Source organism: Schistocerca serialis, chromosome 4 (assembly GCF_023864345.2).
Source record: "Schistocerca serialis cubense isolate TAMUIC-IGC-003099 chromosome 4, iqSchSeri2.2, whole genome shotgun sequence".
In the NCBI taxonomy this organism is placed as follows: domain Eukaryota; kingdom Metazoa; phylum Arthropoda; class Insecta; order Orthoptera; family Acrididae; genus Schistocerca; species Schistocerca serialis.
The window spans coordinates 683587717-683613775 of record NC_064641.1 but is presented as its reverse complement, the minus strand read 5'-3'; the positions used below and the strand labels follow the sequence as shown (position 1 = coordinate 683613775).

At 43.4% G+C, this 26059-nt stretch overlaps 1 protein-coding gene across 1 annotated transcript in view; it reads left to right on the top strand.

Moving 5' to 3' along the window:
- LOC126473170 (uncharacterized protein DDB_G0284459-like) overlaps positions 1 to 26059 on the top strand; it is a 424439-nt gene that overhangs the window by 179249 nt on the left and 219131 nt on the right. The window contains exon 2 of the mRNA XM_050100050.1: positions 5230 to 5292. Coding sequence (XP_049956007.1) covers positions 5230 to 5292 — 63 coding nt within the window. The remainder of the gene's footprint in view (positions 1 to 5229; positions 5293 to 26059) is intronic.

The following is a 26059-nucleotide window of genomic DNA, read 5'->3' as shown; positions in this document are numbered from 1 at the left end:
GTATTTATTCCGTCACTTATGAGAAAAAGTTTGCGCCACGAATGGCACAATGTTCATCATGTAACTAGTACAAGATGATCAGACTTTCATTCCATTCGGAACTGTTGTCCATTACCAACATGAGTATGTCACCCAACGGCAGGAATACTGTTGTATTCGTTGTGGCAAACAGCCTCCGAATGTCACGTCGATGAATTTCTAGAAATACCTGAAACACACGAAGAGCGTTGGGGCGAGACTGGAATGAAGGTATATGTCTTCCCACTGCTAGATTTCAATGTTTAACGTCCCGTCGAAGTCTTCCCACCGCCTCTCGGACATGCTTTATTGGTGGCCAATCAGGAAAATGGGTAGGCCATTCAAGGGTCCGTACAATCCTCAAGGCGATTTGATTTGAAGTTATGAACTGCAGTGTGGGGTCTTGGATTATCCTGCAGGCATACACGATTTAGTACCCCGCTCATGCTGGGTACAACAGTGGGCGTGACTGCATACCGAAGAGCTTTCAGTCTCCCTTCAACAGTTACCAGATCAGCCCTGTTGTTATATAAAACGGTTTACAACACCATGAGTTGCAGAATTATGGGTCTTGAGACTCATTGCTTCGTGTAACCTGTCACCAGTTTGTTTACGATATGTTACTGCCACCAACAGAAAGGAGACTCTTCACTGAAACGACAGACAGCCATTCGTGGTGTGGTGTCACCGGTAAACAAAGCATTACAACTCGAGATCTCAGCATAGCTTCCGGTAATCTTTTTCCCGACAGTTCTTGGGGAAACTCAACCTGTAACCTCTGCCCATATTTCAGCTGTTGTCATCTGTTTATTAGTCATAGCCACTGGAACAATCCTACGGTACTCTCGTGGTGTGGCATTCCTGGCAGCATCCGTGCTTACTGTTGTTGCTACACTGCAGTCCACCGAGCGAGGTAGCACAGTGGTTAACACACTGGAATTACATTCGGGAGGACAACGGTTCAAACCCGCGTCCGGCCATCCTGATTTAGGTTTCCCATGAGTTCCCTAAAATAGCTTCAGGCAAATGACGGCATGGTTCCTTTGAGAGGGCACGGCCGACCCTTCCCCAGCTTTCCCAAAGCCAATGGGTTCGATGACCTTCCCCAAATCAACCAACCAACACTGTAGTCCTGAGTCCATCTCGTCACCACTCGTTCTGTAATCATTGGATTATAGTCAGTCATGTGAAATCTGCCGATATGATGCCCTCATGTTCCTCATCTCAATATTTCGCTCTTTCTAAAAGTCTGAAATATAGCCATACGTGCATGTCCTCTGGGCATACTGTGGTGCGATTTCTACCTGAAAAATTTCAGTAAAGTACTCACACCATATTGTATAGCAGTAGGTTTTTTTCTGTATTGAAAATAAACTGGCATAGGGATGACATTTAAATCAATATATCGCACGTTCTTGGAAATACTTGGGTATCTCTTTGGTAGCGTTGAGGATCTGTTAGATGATGAACAGCTTGGGCTTAGGAAAGGTAAAGGCACCAGAGACGCAGTTCTTACTTTGCGGTTGTCAATGGAAACAAGAATGAAGAAAAATCAAGACATGTTCATAGGATCTGTTCAATGGATTTATCCACCTGAAACAAAGCCTTCGACAATGTGAAATGGTGCAAGATGTTTGAAATTCTCAGAAAAATAGTGCTAAGCTACCGGGAAAGACGGGTGATGTATAATATGTACAGGAACCAAGAGGAATCAATAAGATTGGAGGATCAACAACGAAGTACTCGAATTAAAATGGGTGTAAGACAGGGATGTATCTTTCGCCCCTACTGTTCAATCTATACATCGAAGAAGCAATGATGGAAATAAAAGAAAGGTTCAGGAGTGGAATTAAAATTCAGGGTGAAATGATATCAATGATATGATTTGCTGATGACATTGTTATCGTGGGTGAAAGTGAAGAAGAATTACATGACCTGCAGAATGGAATGAACAGTGTAATAACTACAGAATATGGACTGAGAGTGAATCGAAGGAAGACGGAAGTAATGAGAAGTAGCAGAAATGAGAACAGCGAGAAACTTAACATCAATATCGGTGATCATGAAGTAAATTAAATTAAGGAATTCTGCTATCTAGGCAGCAAAATTACTAACTGACAGAGGTAGGAGGACATAAAAAGTAGACTAGCACTGGCAAAAAAGGGCATTCTGACCAAGAGTAGTCTTCTAGCATCAAATATAGGCCATAATTAGAGTAAGAAATTTCTGAGAATGTACGTTTGGAACTCAGCTTCGTGTGTTAGTGAAACACAAACTGTGGGAAAACCAGAACAGAAGAGAATCGAAGTATTTGAGACGTTGAGCTACAGAAGAATGTTGAAAATTAGGTGGCCTGATAAGGTAAGGAATGAAGAATATATGTAAAACACTGACAACAAGAAGGAATGATGCTAGGACACCTAATAAGACATCAGTAATAACTTCCATGATATGAGAGAGAGCTGTAGAAGGTAAAAACTGGCAAGGAAGACAGAGATTGGAATACCTTAAAAAAATAATTGAGGATGTAGGTTGCAAGTTTGTGCTCTGATATGAAGAGGCTGGCATAGGAGAGAACTTTGTGGCGGGCTGGATCCAACCTGTCAGAAGACTGATGAATAAAATACACTACTGGTCATTAAAATTGCTGCACCAAGAGGAAATGCAGATAATAAACGGGTATTCATTGGACAAATATATTACACTAGAACTGACATGTGATTACATTTTCACGCAGTTTGGGTGCATAGATCCTGAGAAATCAGTACCCAGAACAACCACCTCTGGCGGTAATAACGGCCTTGGTACGCCTGAGCATTGAGTCAAACAGAGCTTGAATGGTGTGTACAGGTACAGCTGCCCATGCCGCTTCAACACGATACCACCGTTCATCAAGAGTAGTGACTGGCATATTGTGACGAGCCAGTTGCTCGGCCACCATTGACCAGACGTTTTCAATTGGTGAGAGATCTGGAGAAAGTGCTGGCCAGGGCAGCAGCTGAACATTTTCTGTATCCAGAAAGGCCCGTACAGGACCTGCAAAATGCAGTCGTGCATTATCCTGCTGAAATGTAGGGTTTCGCAGTGATCGAATGAATGGTAGAACCACGGATCGTAACATATCTGAAATGTAACGTCCACTGTTCAAAGTGCCGTCAATGCGAACAAGAGGTGACCGAGACGTGTAACCAATGGCACCCCACACCATCACGCCGGGTGATACGCCAGTATGCCGATGACGAATACACGCTTCCAATGTGCGTTCACCGCGATGTCGCCAAACACGGATGCGACCATCATGATGCTGTAAACAGAACCTGGATTCATCCGTAAAAAGGACGTTTTGCCATTCGTGCACCCAGGTTCGTCGTTGAGTACACCGTCACAGGCGCTCCTGTCTGTGATGCAGCGTCAAGGGTAATCGCAGTCACAGTCTCCGAGCTGATAGTCCATGCTGCTACAAACGTGGTCGAACTGTCCGTGCAGATGGTTGTTGTCTTGCAAACATCCCCATCTGTTGACTCAGGGATCCCCGGCTCGATTCCCGGCGGGGTCAGGGATTTTCTCTGCCTCGTGATGACTGGGTGTTGTGTGATGTCCTTAGATTGTCAGGTTTAAGTAGTTCTAAGTTCTAGGGGACTGATGACCATAGATGTTAAGTCCCATAGTGCTCAGAGCCATTTGAACCATTTTTGACTCAGGGATCGAGACGTGGCTGCACGATCCGTTACAGCCATGCGGATAAGATGCATGTCATCTCGACTCTAGTGATACGAGGCCGTTGGGATCCAGCACGGCGTTCCATATTACCCTCCTGAACTCACTGATTTCATATTCTGCTAACAGTCATTGGATCTCGACCAACGCGAGCAGCAATGTCGCGATACGATAAACCGCAATCGCGATAGGCTACAAGCCGACTTTCATCAAAGTCGGAAACGTGATGGTGCGCATTTCTCCTCCTTACACGAGGCACCACAACAACGTTACACCAGGCAACGCCGGTTAACTGCTGTTTGTGTATTGGAAATCGGTTGGAAACTTTCCTCATGTCAGCACGTTGTAGGTGTGGCCACCGGCGCTAACCTTGTGTGAATGCTCTGAAAAGCTAATCATTTGCATATCACAGCATCTTCTTCCTGTCGGTTAAATTTCGCGTCTGTAGCACGTCATCTTCGTGGTGTAGCAATTTTAATGGCCAGTAGCGTAAAAATAAAAAAGATTTAGGAGCTCATGATGCAACATTTCCCATTTCCGTCAATGTAGTATTTGATATAGTGGATGGATGTGTTTGGCGAGTCAAGTGAGATGTAGTTTTTTCGGGTGCTGCATCTGACTGACATCCTGCTATGGCGTCACTCCGCCCCCATCCCCTCTCCTGCTCGCTGTCGGAACAAGCGCATCGCCTGCTATCGGGTGTCACCACTTCCGCATCGTCACTATCGCTCTGGAGGAAGCTGTCTGTTCCTTCCGGTACCAGCTTCCAACAACTCCTATGTGAGCGGGACGTCGCAAGGTTTCTCATTCATGGGATCTGAAGCAAAATCTTTGTTCTTAATGCCTTTCCTGTGGTCCAGGTTCAAATTGTAAATGTTACGGTGTAAGTTTAAGTTTCTTCGACTCATAGGTCACATCAAATTTACAGACAATTAAGAAATTCGAGCTGGGAGGGTGTTTTTCCTAAATGCTGTAAGGCTTACATACCGTAAGAACAGCGCTTGCTGGAAGGTCTGGAAGCGGTTCTCCAGTAATAATATCTTCTTCTCGTTTTTCTTCACTTCACGTCTCGACTGTTCCGATCTCAGTCTAGCCCTTCTGCGATCCTCTGACATCTCGTTTTCCTTGTGGTTTGTAATTCAGTTATTGTCTGCCATCGTTTCGATATTTTCTAGTCATTTTACTCAGTTTTGTTTTATTAATTCGTTAACCGAATTGCTTCCATTCTCAGCTCTGATGCCTCCATTTCATCCTGTTCTCTTAGACTGTAACTATTCGTACGTGTCACAATCTTCATTTCAGTGGAAAGACTGTATGAGTCAACAGAATTTTTTTCAATATTATATCAACAAGCTCTACAAGAAATTTCCACTACATATGAAATTATTGGATGAATAGTTCTGTTATAAACAACACATGCTAATTTATATTATCTATAACAAAAAATTGAAAACGCTTAAAGTCGAAATTAATTTTGTACTTCTACGTTTTCAGAATGGCCTGGGGGACTGCGCTGATGTAATCAGAAAGAGAGAAGTTGTTGGCGAGATGTTACTGGTAAGTGCCTTTGTATTATAACTCTTGGCATGAATGATACGGATATAGTCGACGAACTTCCGTTCATTTTTGTTATGCACTGCGACAACAACACTCTAAACGGCTAGTAAGCTACACAGCTGTATACGATCACTGATATAAGTCAATAATTCCACGTATATTGATTTGTAACACGTTTTACCACAGGGAGTAATACATTGTAGCAATAACAAAAAGAAGACAGTGAAGATGTCATTCTTTACGTTTTACTAAGGACCCCGAGAGGAATTAAATATAACATTACTGGACTATTTGGATGCGATTCTCTGTGTGACTTACAGACGAGAAACTATTAGGCATGACTTTTTGCAGACAGGCGTGGTATGCTTAAAATATAACGTCAAGTTCTATTCGCCGTAAACATTTTTGCAAACAGTCGTGGTATGCTTAAACAATAACGTCAAGTTCTATTCGCCGTAAACATTTTCGAATGCGATTTTTTTTTAAGTCTTCAGTCTCCTGACTGGTTTGATGCGGCATGCCACGACTTATTACGTTCACATACACACGGTGGGCTGTTTTTGTTATGAATGTGGCCGCCCAAAGATACAAGACTTTTTCCTCTCTGTGACTGTAGAAATGGGGGCAGCTGAATAACATTGCTGAATTCCTAGCGTGTCAGATTTTTCCGCTGGTTCAGTAATCTGATATTAAGACGATGTGCCGTCAGTTCAAATACTGAAAATTATAAAAAAACATCCTCCAAATCTCTTCTTCAAAAGATACTTCGTGAGAGATCACTTCAGATGAGATATTGAAATAGGATTCTCTTTGCTATTTCTTAATAACAAACGCAGTTTTTTTTAAACTGGAACAATAGACACCTACGTAATAATTCATATAAGTGGCATGGTGTCTATTTATTTAAATATTTCACTCACAAAGCTAATCAATAGGCTTCACAGTAAATGACTCTGATAATAATTGCACCGTTTCAAGTTTAGCTTCCGTAGCACAAAAGTTCGTGTAATTGTTACTTTCTGTTCACAAAGCCCAGTCTTGCGCTATAGCCCATTGGCTCGTATCTTCTGTCAGTCAAATAATTTGCCTTCTCACGCTATGTACACTGTTGCATCGTCCACTTACACTCCCTTTTACTTAAGTCCAAACCATTTCACATTTCGTGTTTCTTGATTACATATCTTCTCTCTTGATAAGCCTTCTGTGTCGATAAGTGTTAGCTCAGTCTTCCTTCTCTTCCGTCTCAACTCGATCGACTCTTGTTCCCCTCATTCAGGATTTGAAAAATTTATGCCTGGAAAAACAAATGCTAAAATTGTAATCAAACGTCCAACAACGACGCCATGATGAGTTTTTGACAAATTATTCATTGCTCTCATTCCGATCTTCTGAGAACTGTTTCGGTCGAATCGCCTCTTTAAATCTTCCCTCTTTCTGTCTCCAATCCTCTCGTCACTATCCGAATTTGTATCAACATAAACTTACTCCTTCCGTAATTACCGAACGGTAAAGCTTCCGCAAACGCAACATCGTCACAAAAACGTACTTCTCTGTCACTCTGTCTACCTTCAACTGTTCTCTCCTCAGTGTTTATTAAAATGATAAATGTTAACTTGTCTGGTCATAGCACTTTGTATTACGTTAATACTACATAAAATTGATATTAACTTTAGATGAAACTCAACAAACCCCTATTTAAAGATTAATTGGACTTATGCTACCATTTAGGATATGTATATAAAAAAAATAGAGCACGTATTACACTGAATTCTCCATTAAAATCATCGTCCATAACTTAAAAGTTACTTTACTAATATTTACTATGGAGAAGAATCTCCGTCACAGTGAGATGGTAACAATTTTCAAAGCATCAAGTGTGTTATTTTAATCCCGGTGTGCTAGTTACGATGGTGGCGACACTTCTTTCTGCTTTTGTTTTAGAACGACGAAAGTTGTGCCAGTAGCCATCGAGTAATGCTTCCAGCTGTTATTGATCATAAAGTGAACCCACTAGTTTCTAGTCAGTCAATAAGCTCCTTCTGAATAAAATATTGCGAACACTGTCATTCGTCTTCGTTGCATACAAGGCCTTGCTGAATCTCACTGAAAGGGAGAAAGAGCGTAGTTATGGACTAACAAGATGAATCTACAAGTCTATAGACACCTAAATAAAACGTGATCGTCTAAAGTGCGATTGTGGACGGAGAATGTGCAGTACACCAAGAGGAATGTGTAGTCCTGCTTGGATAGAAAATACAAAAAACCTTGTACGGCGGGAGTTGCGGTTCATACACTTTGTAAACCAATGTATGTTCCATTCATTCCCAAGACATGATAGTACTTTTACGCAAGATTAGATAACAGAGGAAAAAGAAAGTTGGACAATGTGATACGTACTGTCTTTACAAATTCTAGAAATTTCGACAGGGTTTTCTGAGTAACAAGTGCTGACAAAAATAGATGTATATACCTTCAACTTAGATAAACCTTTGATTCCAGGGGTCTATAGTGGGGAGATTCTTGATAAACCTTTGATTCCAGGGGTCTATAGTGGGGAGATTCTTGAGGATGTAGAACATGTATTAAAAACATAAAGGCATAATACATACTTAGAAAAAAAGATATTTGCTTCCTTTCACCAATCCTAAGTCAAATGGTCCTCAAGTATGTGAAATAGGTATAAAAAATCTGAAAGGTATTTTCACTTTATTTCACGTAATCTTAAGTACATAAGACAATTCTTAGGCTGTTGTAGCCAAATGTCATGAAATGGTCGAACAGAAAGTAGCTGACAGCACTTAACTTACACTGACTGCATTACTACTATGAAAAGGTTCAGAGATAAGGTTTTATACAACACTCACATTGTATAATTAACAGTGTATTCGGCAACAGGGTCAACTAACAAACTTACTGTGTGCTACATCGAACCCCACTCAAGAGGCTCTAAGTCTGTGAGTGGAAGCAGCAAATGTCAAAACACATACATAATGCATTACGATAACTTCATGTAAATATTCACAAAGGTCATTATGATTGTGGACTCAGGAGAGTATTGAAAAGTATCATGTTTGGCAGATCTACTTGCAGTGCGGGGGGGGGGGAATACATTTCATACACAAGGACATACAGCACACAGTCTCTTCAACATACATAAATTTCTCAAACATAAATATCTCAATTACTTCTCAATATTATTATATTGTAAGTCCGCCACTATGTGTTTATGTATGAATCTGGACCCAAATTTACATCCCATTCTATAAAAAGACTACTTATTACCAAAACCATGTGCCCACAAACTGTTATCTAACTTACACTCGTATGCTAACTTTTGGCTAAACAGAATCTAATTTGAATTTAACTGTAATTGGTATCCATACAACTTGTATTAAATGCGCAACTGAAGTAAAATAATTATCTGGCCATAATTAAAATTTCCACTTACCTCGCGTCTTGATAACATTGTTGCAAACAGCAAGCAGGTAGTTTTTTACATAGAATGTCCAAAAGGTAGTCAAACTGTTGCGTGCCATATGGTGCAATGCGGTAAAGCGTAATGATAAACCTTCTTCAAACAGTGGGATGGGGAGAATAACTATTCCTATGAAAGGATATTCCAAGACAACGATTTTAGAATGAAGTATGTCTTCGAAAAGACGGACTAAAACTTCACGTGATCTTCACACATAACACTGGTCTGAACAGTGCTATGCTTAACAAAGAAAACAATGATTTAAAAAAAGTGTAATGTTAACAGAGAATTTCAATGAAAACAATAAACAAAAAAAAAAGAGAGTTCAAAATTTGTATCCTTTTCGCCTTTCAATGTATACATCATATTCATCCTTGCTGTTCTTTACAGTAAATCTTTCTTCATCTAACAGATACAATCACAATTCAACACAATACTACTGAATATGCCCATCACCTAACACAATTCAACTAAGAATGTATCAGATTGCGCAGAGGTAAAGATTATGCCACAACAATGCTGACGATTATTTAACAGTGACATAACTTGCTCTCCCTCTGACTTGCAAATCGATCATTTACAAAAATCGGAATGACATGCCCACCTTACAATATGCTTAACCCGTATACCTTGTATATTGATCTTATACAAAATATAACAACAAAGAAAGAAAATTTGATATTGAGGGAAAACGCAGTCTGTCGTGGAGCATTGTGGCGTTATGGATACAGTAGTAGTAGTAGAATCCTGTGGGGCATTGAAAGAGTGTCGTACGGTTTCAGAAGTGTGATCTAGAGGCAATGTTTGGATACAGAAATTGTGAAGGTGATCGGTTGGAGTTTAGCCAAGAAGTGAATTACTTTGTCGGCAAGGAGCAACGAATTTTTCATATGACAATATGACAATTGACAGCCCTGTGCATGTTATACTGCTAAGAGCAAACCAGAGATGGCATTGGATATAGAGAATGGGCTTGTCTAGATCTGTTAACGTGGCAGTAAACTTAATTGTATCCGTAGAAGTCAAGAGTTTCTGATTCATGCTACTGTTACTTCTGAAGAGGAGTGCTGAAACTGGGGTCTGGAAATAATTTTTGAAGAGACTGTTGACTGGGAGATGGTCCATGGGAAGCAGGCGTCGAAACAAATACTGTTAAGAACTATGAGACATTTACAAGACTAAAACTAACAATTCGTTAACAACCACATTACGAGGAGGATTTACACTCATGAGCAGTTGAATTGTAGATCCATAGGTAATAGCATGTAGCATTCCTTTTCGCTCTGACGTCAATGGCTACGCGTCATGACAGAGCACGAAATATTGATAGCGTTGCTGAACCATTTTAATAACTCAGTTGCCACCTATAGCGTTCAGAGATTCATTGGGGATGAATAAATCACGCAGATTTCATTGGATGATGTTTCAGATATGCTCTGTAGGACTGATTCAGCAGCCTAGGGCGTTTGACAGTTACGACACGTTGATGGTAAAATGATTTGAGTTGTTAGGCAACGTCATATTCCTCTTCACACTTTTTCAGTGCTCGGTGTCAGGATTCCACTAGTGACCGTGAATGGCATATTCACCCATACAGAGTCATCAGTGGAACCCCAAAGAAGTTCCCAGCTGAAGGAACGAAAGTCGGATATTTAGAAGTTGTAATAGGAAAATATTGCGTTCTGACGACTCAGAAGATTTTACCGTCAGTGCCAACAGCCACGAAAGCATGCAGACTTACATAATACTGGTAAAATTTAGAAATGATGAAATGGTGGATTGTGCTGTTGAAAGTAGAAGTCGCCTGCAGGTATCGTAAATGAGAAGGTAGATTTTCATGACTTGACGGTAGGTCCCTTTATCGTTTATAGCGTGGAAAAGCAACAGGTGAGGACTTCCTTGAGACGTTTTTGTGAATTTGAAATTAATTCACAAGTGTGAAGAATAATTTGTAGCGTGTAGGGCTGGAGAGGAAGTCTCAGACTGCCATTGGGAGTTATTTGTAGTTTAAGCTGTTGAAGAACGCAAAGGATGGTTCCGTTTCGGGAAAGAATCCTACACGGAATTGCTATAGCGAACTGTTTACTGTGCTGTGTGTATACGAATGGAGGCTGAGCACACAGTAACAGGTTCCACCCAGGTGGGCATTATGAGGGTCTACGGACAAAGGAGGGATTAACAGGAGTGAGTGTCTGGCCTTAAGTGGTAGGCTCTTACAGGTAAGAGCTGAGAGGGCCGGTAACAGCTGCAGATGTCTGAAGCTAAGTGTTATTTGGGAATACGAAGACTCTGAACAGAACGAACACACTAATAATTTAGGATGAGGCAAGGAATACAGATGCAGCAAGCGTAAGGGTGACACGTGAGTCCAAGAAATGCAATGGTACGTACACAAGCACCAACTGTAATTGCAGGCTTAACTAGATTCTACACTGTAAGTGTGTACACACTATAAATAACAAACAAGGCTGTCTTGCGAGGTGGACATAATTTCGGACAATGTCGTTGCACAGTAGTCATTATCACGAGTTAAAAAATGGCTCTGAGCACTATGGGACTTAACATATGTGGTCATCAGTCCCCTAGAACTTAGAACTACTTAAACCTAACTAACCTAAGGACACCAGACACATCCATGCCCAAGGCAGGATTCGAACCTGCGACCGTAGCGGTCACGCGGTTCCAGACTGAAGCGCCTAGAACGGCACGGCCACACCGAGAGGTATTATCACGAGTAACAACGCAAATTACATATTATTAAATATACTTTGACGATAAGCGGTTATTGTCATATCAGAAAGTACGCCACACATATGCTTATAAATGATGCGATACGTAGTTATTAATACACTCCTGGAAATGGAAAAAAGAACACATTGACACCGGTGTGTCAGACCCACCATACTTGCTCCGGACACTGCGAGAGGGCTGTACAAGCAATGATCACACGCACGGCACAGCGGACACACCAGGAACCGCGGTGTTGGCCGTCGAATGGCGCTAGCTGCGCAGCATTTGTGCACCGCCGCCGTCAGTGTCAGCCAGTTTGCCGTGGCATACGGAGCTCCATCGCAGTCTTTAACACTGGTAGCATGCCGCGACAGCGTGGACGTGAACCGTATGTGCAGTTGACGGACTTTGAGCGAGGGCGTACAGTGGGCATGCGGGAGGCCGGGTGGACGTACCGCCGAATTGCTCAACACGTGGGGTGTGAGGTCTCCACGGTACATCGATGTTGTCGCCAGTGGTCCGCGGAAGGTGCACGTGCCCGTCGACCTGGGACCGGACCGCAGCGACGCACGGATGCACGCCAAGACCGTAGGATCCTACGCAGTGCCGTAGGGGACCGCACCGCCACTTCCCAGCAAATTAGGGACACTGTTGCTCCTGGGGTATCGGCGAGGACCATTCGCAACCGTCTCCATGAAGCTGGGCTACGGTCCCGCACACCGTTAGGCCGTCTTCCGCTCACGCCCCAACATCGTGCAGCCCGCCTCCAGTGGTGTCGCGACAGGCGTGAATGGAGGGACGAATGGAGACGTGTCGTCTTCAGCGATGAGAGTCGCTTCTGCCTTGGTGCCAATGATGGTCGTATGCGTGTTTGGCGCCGTGCAGGTGAGCGCCACAATCAGGACTGCATACGACCGAGGCACACAGGGCCAACACCCGGCATCATGGTGTGGGGAGCGATCTCCTGCACTGGCCGTACACCACTGGAGATCGTCGAGGGGACACTGAATAGTGCACGGTACATCCAAACCGTCATCGAACCCATCGTTCTACCATTCCTAGACCGGCAAGGGAACTTGCTGTTCCAACAGGACAATGCACGTCCGCATGTATCCCGTGCCACCCAACGTGCTCTAGAAGGTGTAAGTCAACTACCCTGGCCAGCAAGATCTCCGGATCTGTCCCCCATTGAGCATGTTTGGGACTGGATGAAGCGTCGTCTCACGCGGTCTGCACGTCCAGCACGAACGCTGGTCCAACTGAGGCGCCAGGTGGAAATGGCATGGCAAGCCGTTCCACAGGACTACATCCAGCATCTCTACGATCGTCTCCATGGGAAATTAGCAGCCTGCATTGCTGCGAAAGGTGGATATACACTGTACTAGTGCCGACATTGTGCATGCTCTGTTGCCTGTGTCTATGTGCCTGTGGTTCTGTTAGTGTGATCATGTGATGTATCTGACCCCAGGAATGTGTCAATAAAGTTTCCCCTTCCTGGGACAATGAATTCACGGTGTTCTTATTTCAATTTCCAGGAGTGTATATCAGATTAATTTAACATATTAACCTTGTCGACAGTATGTGACTGAAAGTGCGATAAACGTACATCTTAGTCTTTGTAAACTATACATCCACACTTAAAGAAACAGTAATTAGTGTCCCTGGACATTGTATCAAATTATAATATGTATAACAAAAGACATAAAAATGAGAGATATTCAGTCTAAAATTAAAGTTATTACAATTATAGAACCATTTAAATTAAAAAGTTCTCATTCAACAAAAATTCTAAATCAATCATTAAATAATAAATATCCAGAATAAAAATTATAGTTCAAGGAAAAAAATAAAGGAAAAGCTTACTGAACAAACAGAAAATAAATACACGGCTTAAGATGAAAAACTTCATATCATTGATTCCACAAAACAATATTTTCAATTAAAACATTGAAGCAGATTTAAATAAAGAAATACTCGCCCTTTAAACAAGGAATGTTTAAAGGCAATCAATCTAAATTAATTGCAGAAATAATTGATTCCATAAAACAATATTTTTAATTAAAACATTAAAGCATATTTAAATAAAGAAATACTTACAATTTAAACAAAGAATGTTTAAAGGCAATCAATCTAAATTAATTGCAGAATTATTAGCATAGGAATGGTGGTCCAATTTCAATTACACTTACATTTTCAGTTCATTTTCATTCCATTTCAACTGCACACTATGTGTGGAACTGTTGTAATAAGGGCGTTATGTGGTGGGGAGCGACTTGAATTGAGAGAGTAAAGTATGCGACAGGGATACTAATGATGTAATGGGTTCACCTCCTTTGGCGCGATTCTTGCAGAAAGCTAGCGGCACTGGCCGAGACGAGACTGATCGAATGAACAACCTTCTCACACATCGGGACCCTAATGGCTTCATAGTTTCTCCATTTGAATTCGTCCACTGTGAGGCGGTCCTGTCTCCTGGTGCTGGGTACCAACTCAAGCAAAGGTGTCCCGAAGGAGCCACCCGCATTGCACAAGCCAAAGCCAAGCTCCTTACACTTTTGACAAGACGCGACCGTATAGTACTCTTTTTTATTATGATATTTGACAGCATTGATTGCACCTGTACATGGCGCATTGCGAAGTAAAACGTGCGTGGTGCATTTGTACATTCACTTACGTCCAACCAGAGCACGACGCAGCTTACATCAGTCACTCAGCCATCGGTGGTACATAGTCTGCAACCCCTCACCGTTCACACTGACCTGAAAGTGTTAACCACCTATCTAGCAAGGCGAGTTCCAAATAACGTACCACAAACTTGAAAACGCACTTGCGTATATGCTGAAAATTCTTCAGTGCATATAACCAATTGTACTTTAATTTGATAACTGTTAATTTGATGTGTGTGGCTAAAACTACACTACTGCCCATTAAAATTGCTACACCAAGAAGAAATGCAGATGATAAACGGGTATTCATTGGACAAATATATTATACTAGAACTGACATGTGAACAAAAGGTGACCGAGACGTGTAACCAGTGGCACCCCATACCATCACGCCGGGTGATACGCCAGTATGGCGATGACGAATACACGCTTCCAATGTGCGTTCGCCGCGATGTCGCCAAACACGGATGCGACCATCATGATGCTGTGAACAGAACCTGGATTCATCCGAAAAAAATGACGTTTTGCCATTCGTGCACCCAGTTTCGTCGTTGAATACACCATCGCAGGCGCTCCTGTATGTGTTGCAGCGTCAAGGGTAACCGCATCCATGGTCTCCGAGCTGATAGTCCATGCTGCTGTAAACGTCGTTGAACTGTTCGTACAGATGGTTGTTATCTTCCAAACGTCCCCATCTGATGACTCAGGGATCGAGACGTGGCTGCACGATACATTACAGCCATGCGGATAAGATGCCTGTCATCTCGACTGCTAGTGATACGAGGCCGTTGGGATCCAGCACGGCGTTCCGTATTACCCTCTTGAATCCACCGATTCCATATTCTGCTAACAGTCATTGGATCTCCACCAACGAGAGCCAGCAATGTCGCGATACGATAAACCGCAATCGCGACAGGCTACAATCCGACCTTTATCTAAGTCGGAAACGTGATGGTACGCATTTCTCCTCCTTACACGAGGCATCACAACAACGTTTCACCAGGCAACGCCGGTCAACTGCTGTTTGTGTATGAGAAATCGGTTGGAAACTTTCCTCATGTCAGCACGCTGTAGGTGTCGCCACCGGCTCCAACCGTGTGAATGCTCTGAAAAGCTAATCATTTGGATATCACAGCATCTTCTTCCTGTCGGTTAAATTTCGCGTATGTATCACGCCACTTCGTGGTGTAGCAGTTTTAATGGCCAGTAGTGTAATTATTGATTATGAAATGTATTCGTCGGGTCAAATCACACTCGTGGCCGCAGCCAGAATCGAAGTATTCTTGGTGGTGTGCAACGCTTGAGACAAATCGCGCAATTTACTGCTTCACTGATTTAATAGGAAATGTTTATGGTAGACACTGCTAAACGTGTAAGATCAGTCTCGCTTTGACCTACGAGACAGAATTAAACTTCCCAACTCAAAAATCAATAATTAAAAGACCTGGAGCTATCTACATACTTTCAGGTAAGATTCCAATATCCTACTACGGGACTGGAAGGACTGCTACAGTTCAGTAAATCAGCTTCAAATGGCTATTAGCAACTGCTGTTGATAATTACCCTAACAACAAACGGGAACATTGTCAACAGGGAGAACGTCCCTCTGAAAACATCACTCTCAGATTTGCACAAAAACAAATGAAGTTTGTTGGTATCAAATAACCCTACAAAATTGCATCACTTTTTGCCTAATACCACTTCCAGCTATCTAATGTCTCCAATTTTCCTCTGAGCTCTTATCTTACTGAACACGTTCACACTAATTACTCCGCAACACCCACAGAGAACTACAGGAAACCATCTGAACAGAAATCGACGCCTACGCATGGGAATGCACTTTCGAATACTTTCTAGGCTTTCCGTACCGGAAATGTAACTCTATTGATCCCAGAGGTTCACTGACTCCAGACACCATAACACAGGCTGTGAATAAAAGTATGGAAACGCCTAAAACACGACACATTACGGTGTAGGCAAACTGTCGGTATTCGAAAAAGGTGCCTGCCATCTCGGAATGGATAAATACAGGTCCTGTATAGTTTTCGAGGGAAGTTTATACCATTCATCCTGCGAAATAGTGGCAAGTACAGATAACAACGTTGATGGATGTGGATAGCGATTACGCACCCTTCTCTCCAAGGTGGACCACAAAGACTCGATAATGTTGAGATCTGGTGACATTGGTGCCGAGGAGAGATGTGACAATTCATCTTCGTGCTCACAAAACCAATCCTGGACGATGTGAAGTGTATGAGTGGGGGCTCTGTCGTCTTGGAACATCATCATTATGGAGCAAACATCGTACGATGAAGTGGACCTGATCAACAAAAATGATCACGTAATCTTTTCTCTTGTTGTGCAGCATCTTTTCTGAGCCGGCTGGAGTGGCCGTTTGGTTCTAGGCGATTCAGTCTGGAGCCGCGCAATCGCTACGGTTGCAGGTTCGAATCCTGCCTCAGGTATGGATGTGGGTGATGTCCTTAGGTTAGTTAGGTTTAATTAGTTCTAAGTTCTAGGGGACTGATGACCTCAGAAGTTAAGTCCCATAGTTCTCAGAGCCATTTGAACCATTTGAATCCTTGGCATTAATACAATCTTGCTGTTTAATCATGGGCCCAAGGAATATCACTATATGGCTGCCCAAATCATCACCTAAGTTCTGCCATGTTTCACTCGTGGAGCGTAAGCTCAGCCGGAAGTTGGAAACAGTGTGAAACAAGGCTCATCCAACCAAATGACTTTCTTCCGTTGTTGCATAGTCCAGATTTTGTGGCATCGGGACCACTTTTTCTTGTTTCATGCGTCTGTATTTCTGGGGAGTGGTTTTGGAAATCCAGCTTGCCCTGCAGTTCCCTCATTCTGGAGCTCCCATCGTGTTGTTTTGTTGCTGACAGGATTCGCGAATGTGACATTCTGTTCTGCAGTGGCTTTTGCAGCTGTCGTCCTCTTATTTTTCCTCGCAATCCTCTTCAGTGACTGTCACTATCACTAAACAGATACTTTCGTCCTCCTTGTGACTCACCGTACAATGTTTTCCGTTTTCTCTGTATGCGGTGATTTCGATAGGTGCCTGTTGAAGCACCAAACACTACGTCTACCTTCGTTATGGAAGCGCCCGCCATACGAACACCAACAATGTGCGCACGTTCGAATGCACTGAGCTCCGACATAATGCACCTACAACTACACAGAACACTGTTGTAAACCGAGTTCCACTTGCAACGTATTGACGACATTGCACAGGTGCCGCTCCTGATCAAATACAACAGCGCAACCTACAGGCTTAGCTATTACTTGCATCTATGTTCATGAATGCATTTGTCACGGTGTTTCCGTGTTTTTGCCCAACACCTGTACATTAAAACGCAAACTCCGCCCCAGAGGGCCCACGACTTGCCATTTCAACCCCACAACGTTTGTTACCAGACTCCTCGATTTTGTGAGCTCCCAACTGCTCCACGAAATTGTTTGACTCATAGGGCTTTCATCCAATCAGAATCTGAAGTAGAATTTAGGCACTATTATTGACCACTCCCTTCTCCCGCTCGCCGCACTGCTGCAGGACATTAAGAACCCCTTCTGCACCACTTGTCATGGGGAAACTCCTCTCAGCCAAGTCGGCTCCACCCGGCACCCATTTAGAAGCATTAGGGAAAATCCAGCCCATACTCTTCAGGTCGAATGAAATGCCGATTACCCCTGATGCCAGAAACTAGCTGAAGCGACTACAGTACCGACACAGGTCTAGAACACCTGAGATGGCCAGGAAATAATACGTTACAATTGGTCATTATTGTACGAATGAGTTCAGAAATTTTTGTGACTTAGTACTGCAGTGAAGTTTGCAAGTACTGTCGGTACGTTCATACATCAGGAGGTCACTTCATTTTAGTAATGTTACTGAAGTTTCTGAGCGATACATTCACAAATGTATTGATGAAAACATACGTTCGCGTGTAACACTTTCTGCTTGTTAGCGAATACTGTACACTTCTATAAAAATACATTCGTCCGATTCTTCGCCATACTGAATGCAATAAAACGTTATTACAAAATATTACCACTTTCCGCATGACACAATGTACGATACGGCACTATCTCTGGGTGCTTACGCGGATCCCGACAGACGCTAAATACCTCGTGTCCCGCCCGCATCTCGTGGTCGTGCGGTAGCGTTCGCGCTTCCCACGCCCGGGTTCCCGGGTTCGATTCCCGGCGGGGTCAGGGATTTTCTCTGCCTCGTGATGGCTGGGTGTTGTGTGATGTCCTTAGGTTAGTTAGGTTTAAGTAGTTCTAAGTTCTAGGGGACTGATGACCATAGATGTTAAGTCCCATAGTGCTCAGAGCCATTTTTTTTGAACCTCGTGTCCCTGCTGGCTCCGGTGCTGACAATGCCTCAAATCAAATTACAAGCGCCCGCGCGCTACTTAACTGTTCAAATACAGGTATTGTATAAGGTGGGATGACAGCACGCTGACTGCAAATACGCACACTACGGTGCATTCATACGACTAACGGCCAAGACTGTTGCCCGTATTCTCGCACAAGGTCTTGCACAGCAAATAATTCCATACTGCTCTGCAAAATTACCATTGACTTGAATAGCTCTGCAGTGTCAAATTTAACGGAATGAAAGTAGCAGTAGGGGATAATTTAGGGAACTGCTTAACTGTTCTGGAAATACGAGTCGTGTTATTTAAGTAAGTACCGTTTTGAAATTAAAAAAAGTCGTGCTAAGATATTTCAATAATTTTATTTTTACATGGAACACTGTACCTTAATCTACGCACTGACGCCATTACAGTCTGATTCTTCCTTGTTTACGTTGTGTACTAAGCGTTTAAGATGCCTCCGATGATCGTGAGTCCCGGCGACTGTGAAGTACGGGCTGTCATAAGGTTTCTTAGTGCTAAAGGCCTAAAAGCGATCGATATTTATTGTGAGATATGTGCAGTTTACGGAGGAAACATTATGAGTGATGGAATGGTAAGAAAGTGGGTGAGAGCTTTTGAAGATGGCCGCACAAATGTGCATGAAGGAGTGGGCGTCCTTCGGTCGTTAATGAAAGTTTGGCGCAGGAAGTGGACAATAAGGTGAGAGAAAACAGACGCTTTACGATTTCCTCCTTGTGGGATGACTTTCCCAATGTTTTTCGTAGTGTTTTGTATGGCATTGTGACCGAGCATTTGAATTACCGAAAATTGTGCGCAAGTTTGGTACCGAAAATGTTGACGGATGTGCACAAAACCAAACGTTTAGCACGTGCATTGACTTTCCTTGAGCGGTACCAAAACGACGGTGATGATTTCTTAAGCCAAATTGTTACGGGCGATGAAACATGGCTGGCCTACGTCACACCAGAATCAAAGCAACAGTACATGGAAGTTGAGCAAGGGCATCGTTTTGCTGCAAGACAATGCCCGTCCGCATGTGGCGAATCAGATGATGATGGTTCAGATGGCTCTGAGCACTATGGGACTTAACATCTGAGGTCACCAGTCCCCTAGAACTTAGAACTACTTAAACCTAACTAACCTAAGGACACCACACACATCCATGCCCGAGGCAAGATTCGAACCTGCGACCATAGCGGTCGCGCGGTTCCAGGCTGACGCGCCTAGAACCGCTCGGCCACACCGGCCGGCGGCGAATCACACCAAAGATCTCATCACATCTTTTCGGTGGGAAACTCTAGATCATCGTCCGTACAGCCCCGATCTTGCGCCCAGTGACTACCATCTGTTGCTGCACTTGAAGAAACACCTGGGCGGTCAGCGTCTTCAAGACGATGACGAAGTCAAAACAGTGGTGATGCAGTGGTTAACAAGTCAGGCGGCAGACATCTATGAGGGGAGTATTCAAAAACTGGTACAACATTATGACAAGTGTCTTAATATTGACGGAAATTATGTAGAAAAGTAGATTAAGGTACAAGCTTTCATGTAAAAATAAAATTATTGAGATCTTTGCGTCTCTTTTTTTAATTTCAAAACGGTACTTACTTAAAAAAACACGCCCCGTATGTTACAATAATCACGTTTAATTGGCTGAGGCGATTGAAATTTGGAAATCGAATAACGTATCATTTTTATTAAATTCTGTCACTTGAAGGGATATGTCATACATCATCCTTCCATTCCTCTACGCCTACGTGATAATTTACTGCTAATTAGAATTCTTTAGTTCTTGCATATGTGATTTTGAATGGATTCAGACCATACTGTCCACATTTGTGTACTATGTATTGGATCTCTCCAATGGAGGCGACTTTTTTTCTCGTGCTTAGAATATTCAATAGCCAGTAACTCGCAGTCGGCAGTCGACCGCGTGTGGTGTATGTGCCCTTTAGTGATGAAGTGGCCCGGGTTGTCATCGCTGCTCATCTGGTTTTGTTGTTCAACAATGAACCGACGAGTGGTTTGCTGTACCATGGCTCGTCTACATGTCATTTCAATCCGCTATAGCGGTCTGCGACGCCTGTCATCAATGCAGAACTGCCCATAGCAGTTGCCGCTAGCACCGGCTGAGTTTCCTGGTTGCTGCTGTTCAGTGTCACCTTTCGTCAGTTGTGCCGCATATCGAAAATTTTGAGCAAGTTACGTTCATTGGTAGTGTCCGCTGGAATATCTCAGAGGGATTATTCAGCCGCCCAATTGGAAAGGCTTTCTTCCCTGTGTGCAATGGCTCCTTTCCTTCGCTATTTGTGAGAGTTGTAAGTGTGCTAGGACAGTGTGGACCTGTGGTGAATGTTTGTTGAGTTTCGTTTTGCGAATAAAACTGTCTACATCTTTTTATAAATTATTTATTTCGGCTATTGCCATCAACAGATAACAAAGACTCAGAACTTGCAAAATAAGCTTCAGTGTCCGTCTCCTATGATACTGAAACATATTATGCAGAATTTTAATAAGCAATCTAGACGGTTTTATTCACTATGAGTACGGACACGTACAGGAAATTTATTTTTTATGGATGTCCATCCCATTGCATGGACCAGGAACTTCAGCTTATAATATATGAGAAAAAGTACCACCACAGCTGTGACTTGAGAATGTCTTTCTTGCTTCTCACGACTAGTGTCGGCGGCACATTACCACCATCCCCATGCTCCACCACTGCCAAAAGAGTATTAAGTTTCCTTGTTGTGGTGGTCTTCAATCCTGAGACTGGTTTGATGCAGCTCTCCATGCTACTCTATCCTGTGCAAGCTTCTTCATCTCCCAGTACCTACTGCAGCCTGCATCCTTCTGAATCTGCTTAGTTTAATCATCTCTTGGTCTCCCTCTACGATTTTTACCCTCCACGCTGCCCTCCAATGCTAAATTTGTGATCCCCTGATGCCTCACAAGATGTCCTACCAACCGGTCCCTTCTACTTCTCAAGTAGTGCCACAAACTCCTCCCCAATTCTATTCAGTACCTACTCATTAATTATCTGATCTACCCATCTAATCTTCAGCATTCTTCTGTAACACCACGTTTCGAAAGCCTCTATTCTCCTCTTGTCCAAACTATTTATCGTCCATGTTTCACTTCAAATGGTTCAAATGGCTGTGAGCACTATGGGACTTAACATCTGAGGTCATCAGTCCCCTAGAACTACTTAAACCTAACTAACCTAAGGATATCACACATATCCATTCCCGTGGCAGGATTCGAACCTGTGACTGTTTCACTTCCATACATGGCTACACTCCATACAAATACTTTCAGAAATGACTTCCTGACACACAAATCTATACTCGATGTTAACAAATTTCTCTTGTTCAGAAACGCTTTTGTGCCAATGCCAGTCTACATTTTATATCCTCTCTACTTGACCATCATCAGTTATTTTGCATCCCAAATAGCACAACTCCTTTACTACTTTAAGCGTATCATTTCCTAACCTAATTCTCACAGCATCACTTGATTTAATTCGACTACATTCCATTATCCTCGTTTTGCTTTTGTTGATGTTCATCTTATATCCTCCTTTCAAGACACTGCCCATTCCGTTCAGCTGCTCTTCCAGGTCCTTTGCTGTCTCTGACAGAATTACAATATCATCGGCGAACCTTAAAGTTTTTATTTCTTCTCCATGGATTTTAATTCCTACTCCGAATTTTTCTTTTGTTTCATTTACTGCTTGCTCAATATACAGATTGAATAACATCGGGGGTAGGCTACAGCCCTGTCTCACTCCCTTCCCAACGACTGCTTCCCTTTCATGCCCCTCGACTCTTATAACTGCCATCTGTTTTCTGTACAAATTGTAAATAGCCTTTCGCTCCCTGTGTTTTACCCCTTCTACCTTTAGAATTTGAAAGAGAGTATTCCAGTCAAGTTTCCTTGGAGCATTTATTGTAGAGACCTTCTTATCAGAACACGTAGGCTAGCTCAGGAGTCTGTATCCGACACCGTGTGTTATTTTCTTTGGTCACGGAGTTTAGTGAGATGATGCCGTTGTTGATAACGACGAGAGATAAGGGGAGATGGTAGAAACATAGCCTACTGCTTTCGAATAGTACGACTGTAACCGACGAGCTTAACATTCTCATCTGGCTAGTAGATCGGCATCAGCAGTATCACAAGCCCAAACTTCAGAAGAGACTGTGGAGAGTTTTCTGGTTTAATTCAGGACATCGGCGCAAAGTCTGGAGATCCAGATTGGGTGATCAGACACCCAGCGGCGTTTTAGTTTAATCTTTACACTTCATTGTCACCCCATAACGTGCGCGTGGCCACAGTTACAACTGCCATTTCCAAGGCAAATAAGGGGCAGTTGCTGAAATGGAGCTGCAAAGCGCAAAGGAAGAAAATGATATGTAATAACATGTATCAGAAAAAGAATTTTATTTGACCTAGATGAAGGAGAAGTTATTTCTGAACAGGCGCAGCTACAGCTCCAAGGGCAGCGAAGTTTGTGTACAGAATGTTTCGGGATATAAATAGAATAGCATAAAATGGATATTTTTGGTTTCGCCACAGGTATTCTCGGATCCCCGTCCGGATTTCGTTTAGGCTAGGCATGTTTTCTTTTAGTCTTACGCGGGCGAGAATAAACTGCTAACACGTGCGTCGGTGCTACAGTAGGACGGCGAGTTCTCTTAATTAAACCTGCTGCTGATTGTGAGGCAGTTGGCCAAACGTCGCATGGTGCCTATGCAAACATAGTCGATGACAGAGGCTTACTTACCTCCGGTAGCGTAAAAGCAACGTTAGCGATCATGGCTCGTAATTTACAGGTAGCGAACATCTTCAATGATCATTTCTTAAAGGTGGCAATGAATATAGGTTGAAGCAACTTTGTTAAAGTGAACAGGATGAAGTAGCTTAGAAGGGGAAAAAACAACTGTGTGTTTTGAGAAAGCAGTTGACAAAAAAATGTAACTAAGGGGATGTCTCGCCAACTACTCCTTTTAAAATCAGGAAATAACATGAAACTTCCTGACAGATTAAAACAATGTGTCGGACCGAGACTCGAACTAGGGACCTTTCGCGGGCAAGTGCTCTACCAACTGAACTACCCAAGCACGACTCGCGACCCGTCCTCACAGCTTCAGTTCTGCCAGTACATCGTCTCCCACCTTCCAAACTTCACAGAAGCTCTTCTGCGAACCAAGCGCTTGGTAGAGCACTTGCCCGCGAAAGGCAAAGGTCCCGAGTTCGAGTCTCGGTCCGGCACACAGTTTTAATCGGCCAGGAGGTTTCATATCAGCGCGCACTCCGCTGCAGAGTGAAAATCTCATTCTGGAAACATCCCCCAGGCTGTGGCTAAGCTATGTCTCCACTATATCCTTTCTTCCAGGAATGCTAGTTCTACTGGTTCGCAGAAGAGCTTCTGTGAAGTCTGGAAGGTAGGAGACGAGGTACTGGCAGAACTGAAGCTGTGAGGACGCGTCGTGAATCGTGCTTGGGTAGCTCAACTGGTAGAGTTCTTGCACGAGAAATGCAAAGGTCCCGAGTTCGAGTTTCGATCCGGCACACAGTTTTAATCTGCCAGGAAGTTTCATATGAGCGCAGACTCCGCTTCAGAGTGAAAATCTCATTCAAGAAATAACATGTTTTCATTTTGTGTTAATACCGTTTTCGATAATATTCTCGGCGAGCTTGTTCTCACATAGTTAGCAGTGTATCACTAGCTAAAGCCGCCTTTCTTTTCTCCAAGAGAATCTGAAATATCTGTACCAACGTCCACTCCCATGCTCTGCAAGCGACTGTGAAGTGCATGACAAAGGGTACTTTCCATTGCACCATTATGGCTTCCTCCCGTTCCATTCACGTATGGAGTGCGGGAAGAATGACTGCTAAACGCCTCTGCGCACTCTGTAATTCGTTTACTCTCACGTTCGAGGTGCCTACGTGGGCGATACGTAGCAGGCTGTATAGGATATTCCTAGATTCATCACTTACAGTTGCTTCTACAAACTTACTAAATACACTGGGGTGACAAAAGTCATGGGACACCGATATGGAGATATACAAATGGGGGTAGTTTGGCGTACACAAGATGTAAAAGGGCCGTGCATTTCCAGAACTGTTATTTGTACTCAGATGATTCATGAGAAATGGTTTCCGACGTGATTATAGCCGTACGACGGGAATTAACAGACTTAGAAGGCGGAATGGTAGTTAGAGCTAGACGCGTGGCAGATTACATTTCGGAAATCGTTAGGGAATTCAATATTCCGAGATCCACAGTGTCAAGAGTTTGCCGAGAATACCAAATTTCAGTCACTGTCTCTCACCAAGGACAATGCAGCGGCCGACGGCTTTCACTTAATGGGCGAAAAAAATGCTTCAAAGGGCTCTGAGCACTATGGGACTTAACTTCTGAGGTCATCAGTCGCCTAGAACTTAGAACTACTTAAACCTAACTAACCTAAGGACATCAGACACGTCCATGCCCGAGGCAGGATTCGAACCTACGACCATAGCGGTCGCGCGGTTCCAGACTGTAGCGCCTAAACCGCTCGGCCACTGCGGGCGGTTTAATGGGCGAGAGCAGTGCCGTTTGCGTAGAGTTGTCAGTGCTAACAGACAAGCAACTCTGCGTGAAATAGCCACAGAAGTAAATGTGGGACGTACGACGAACGTATTGCTTAGGACAGTGCGGCGAAATCTGGCGTTAATTATCTATGGTAGCAGGTGACCGATGCGAGTGCCTTTGCTACCAGCACGACATCACCTCTCCTGTGCTCACATACCAGTTGGATCCTAAACAACTGGAAAACCGTGGCCTCGTCAGGTGAGTCCTTATTTCAGTTGGTAAAAGCTGATTTGTAGCGTACGAGTGTGGCGTCGAGCCCACAAAGCTCTGGGCACAAGTTGTCAACAAGGGGCTGTGAAAACTGATGGTGGCTCCCTAATGTTGTGGCTGTGTTTACAGGGAATAGACTGGGTCCTCTGGTCCAACTGAACCGATCATTGGCTGGAAATGGTTACGTTTGGTTACTTGGAGACCAAGCAGTGACAGAAATGTTATGGGCCACAATTGTTCACGCTTGGTTTGAAGAATACTCTTGACAAATCGAGCGAATGATTTGGTCACCCAGATCGTCCGACATGAATCCCATCGAACGTTTATAGGACATAATGAGAGGTCAGTTCAGGCACAAAATCCTGCGCCGGTAACACCTTCGCACTTATGGATGGCTATAGGGGCAGCATGGCTCAATATTTGTGCAGGAGACTTCCAACGACTTGTTGAGTCCATGCCACGTCGAGTTGCTGCACTACTCCGGAAAAAGTGGGTCCGACATGATATCAGGAGGTATCTCATGACTTTTGTCGCCTTAGTTTAGGCTTTCACGTGATAGTTTGCATCACTCTCGAAGCGTTTTCCGGTTCAGCTCTTTGAGCATCTCTGTGTCACTCTCCCAAGGCTCAAGCAAACCTGTAACCATTTATGC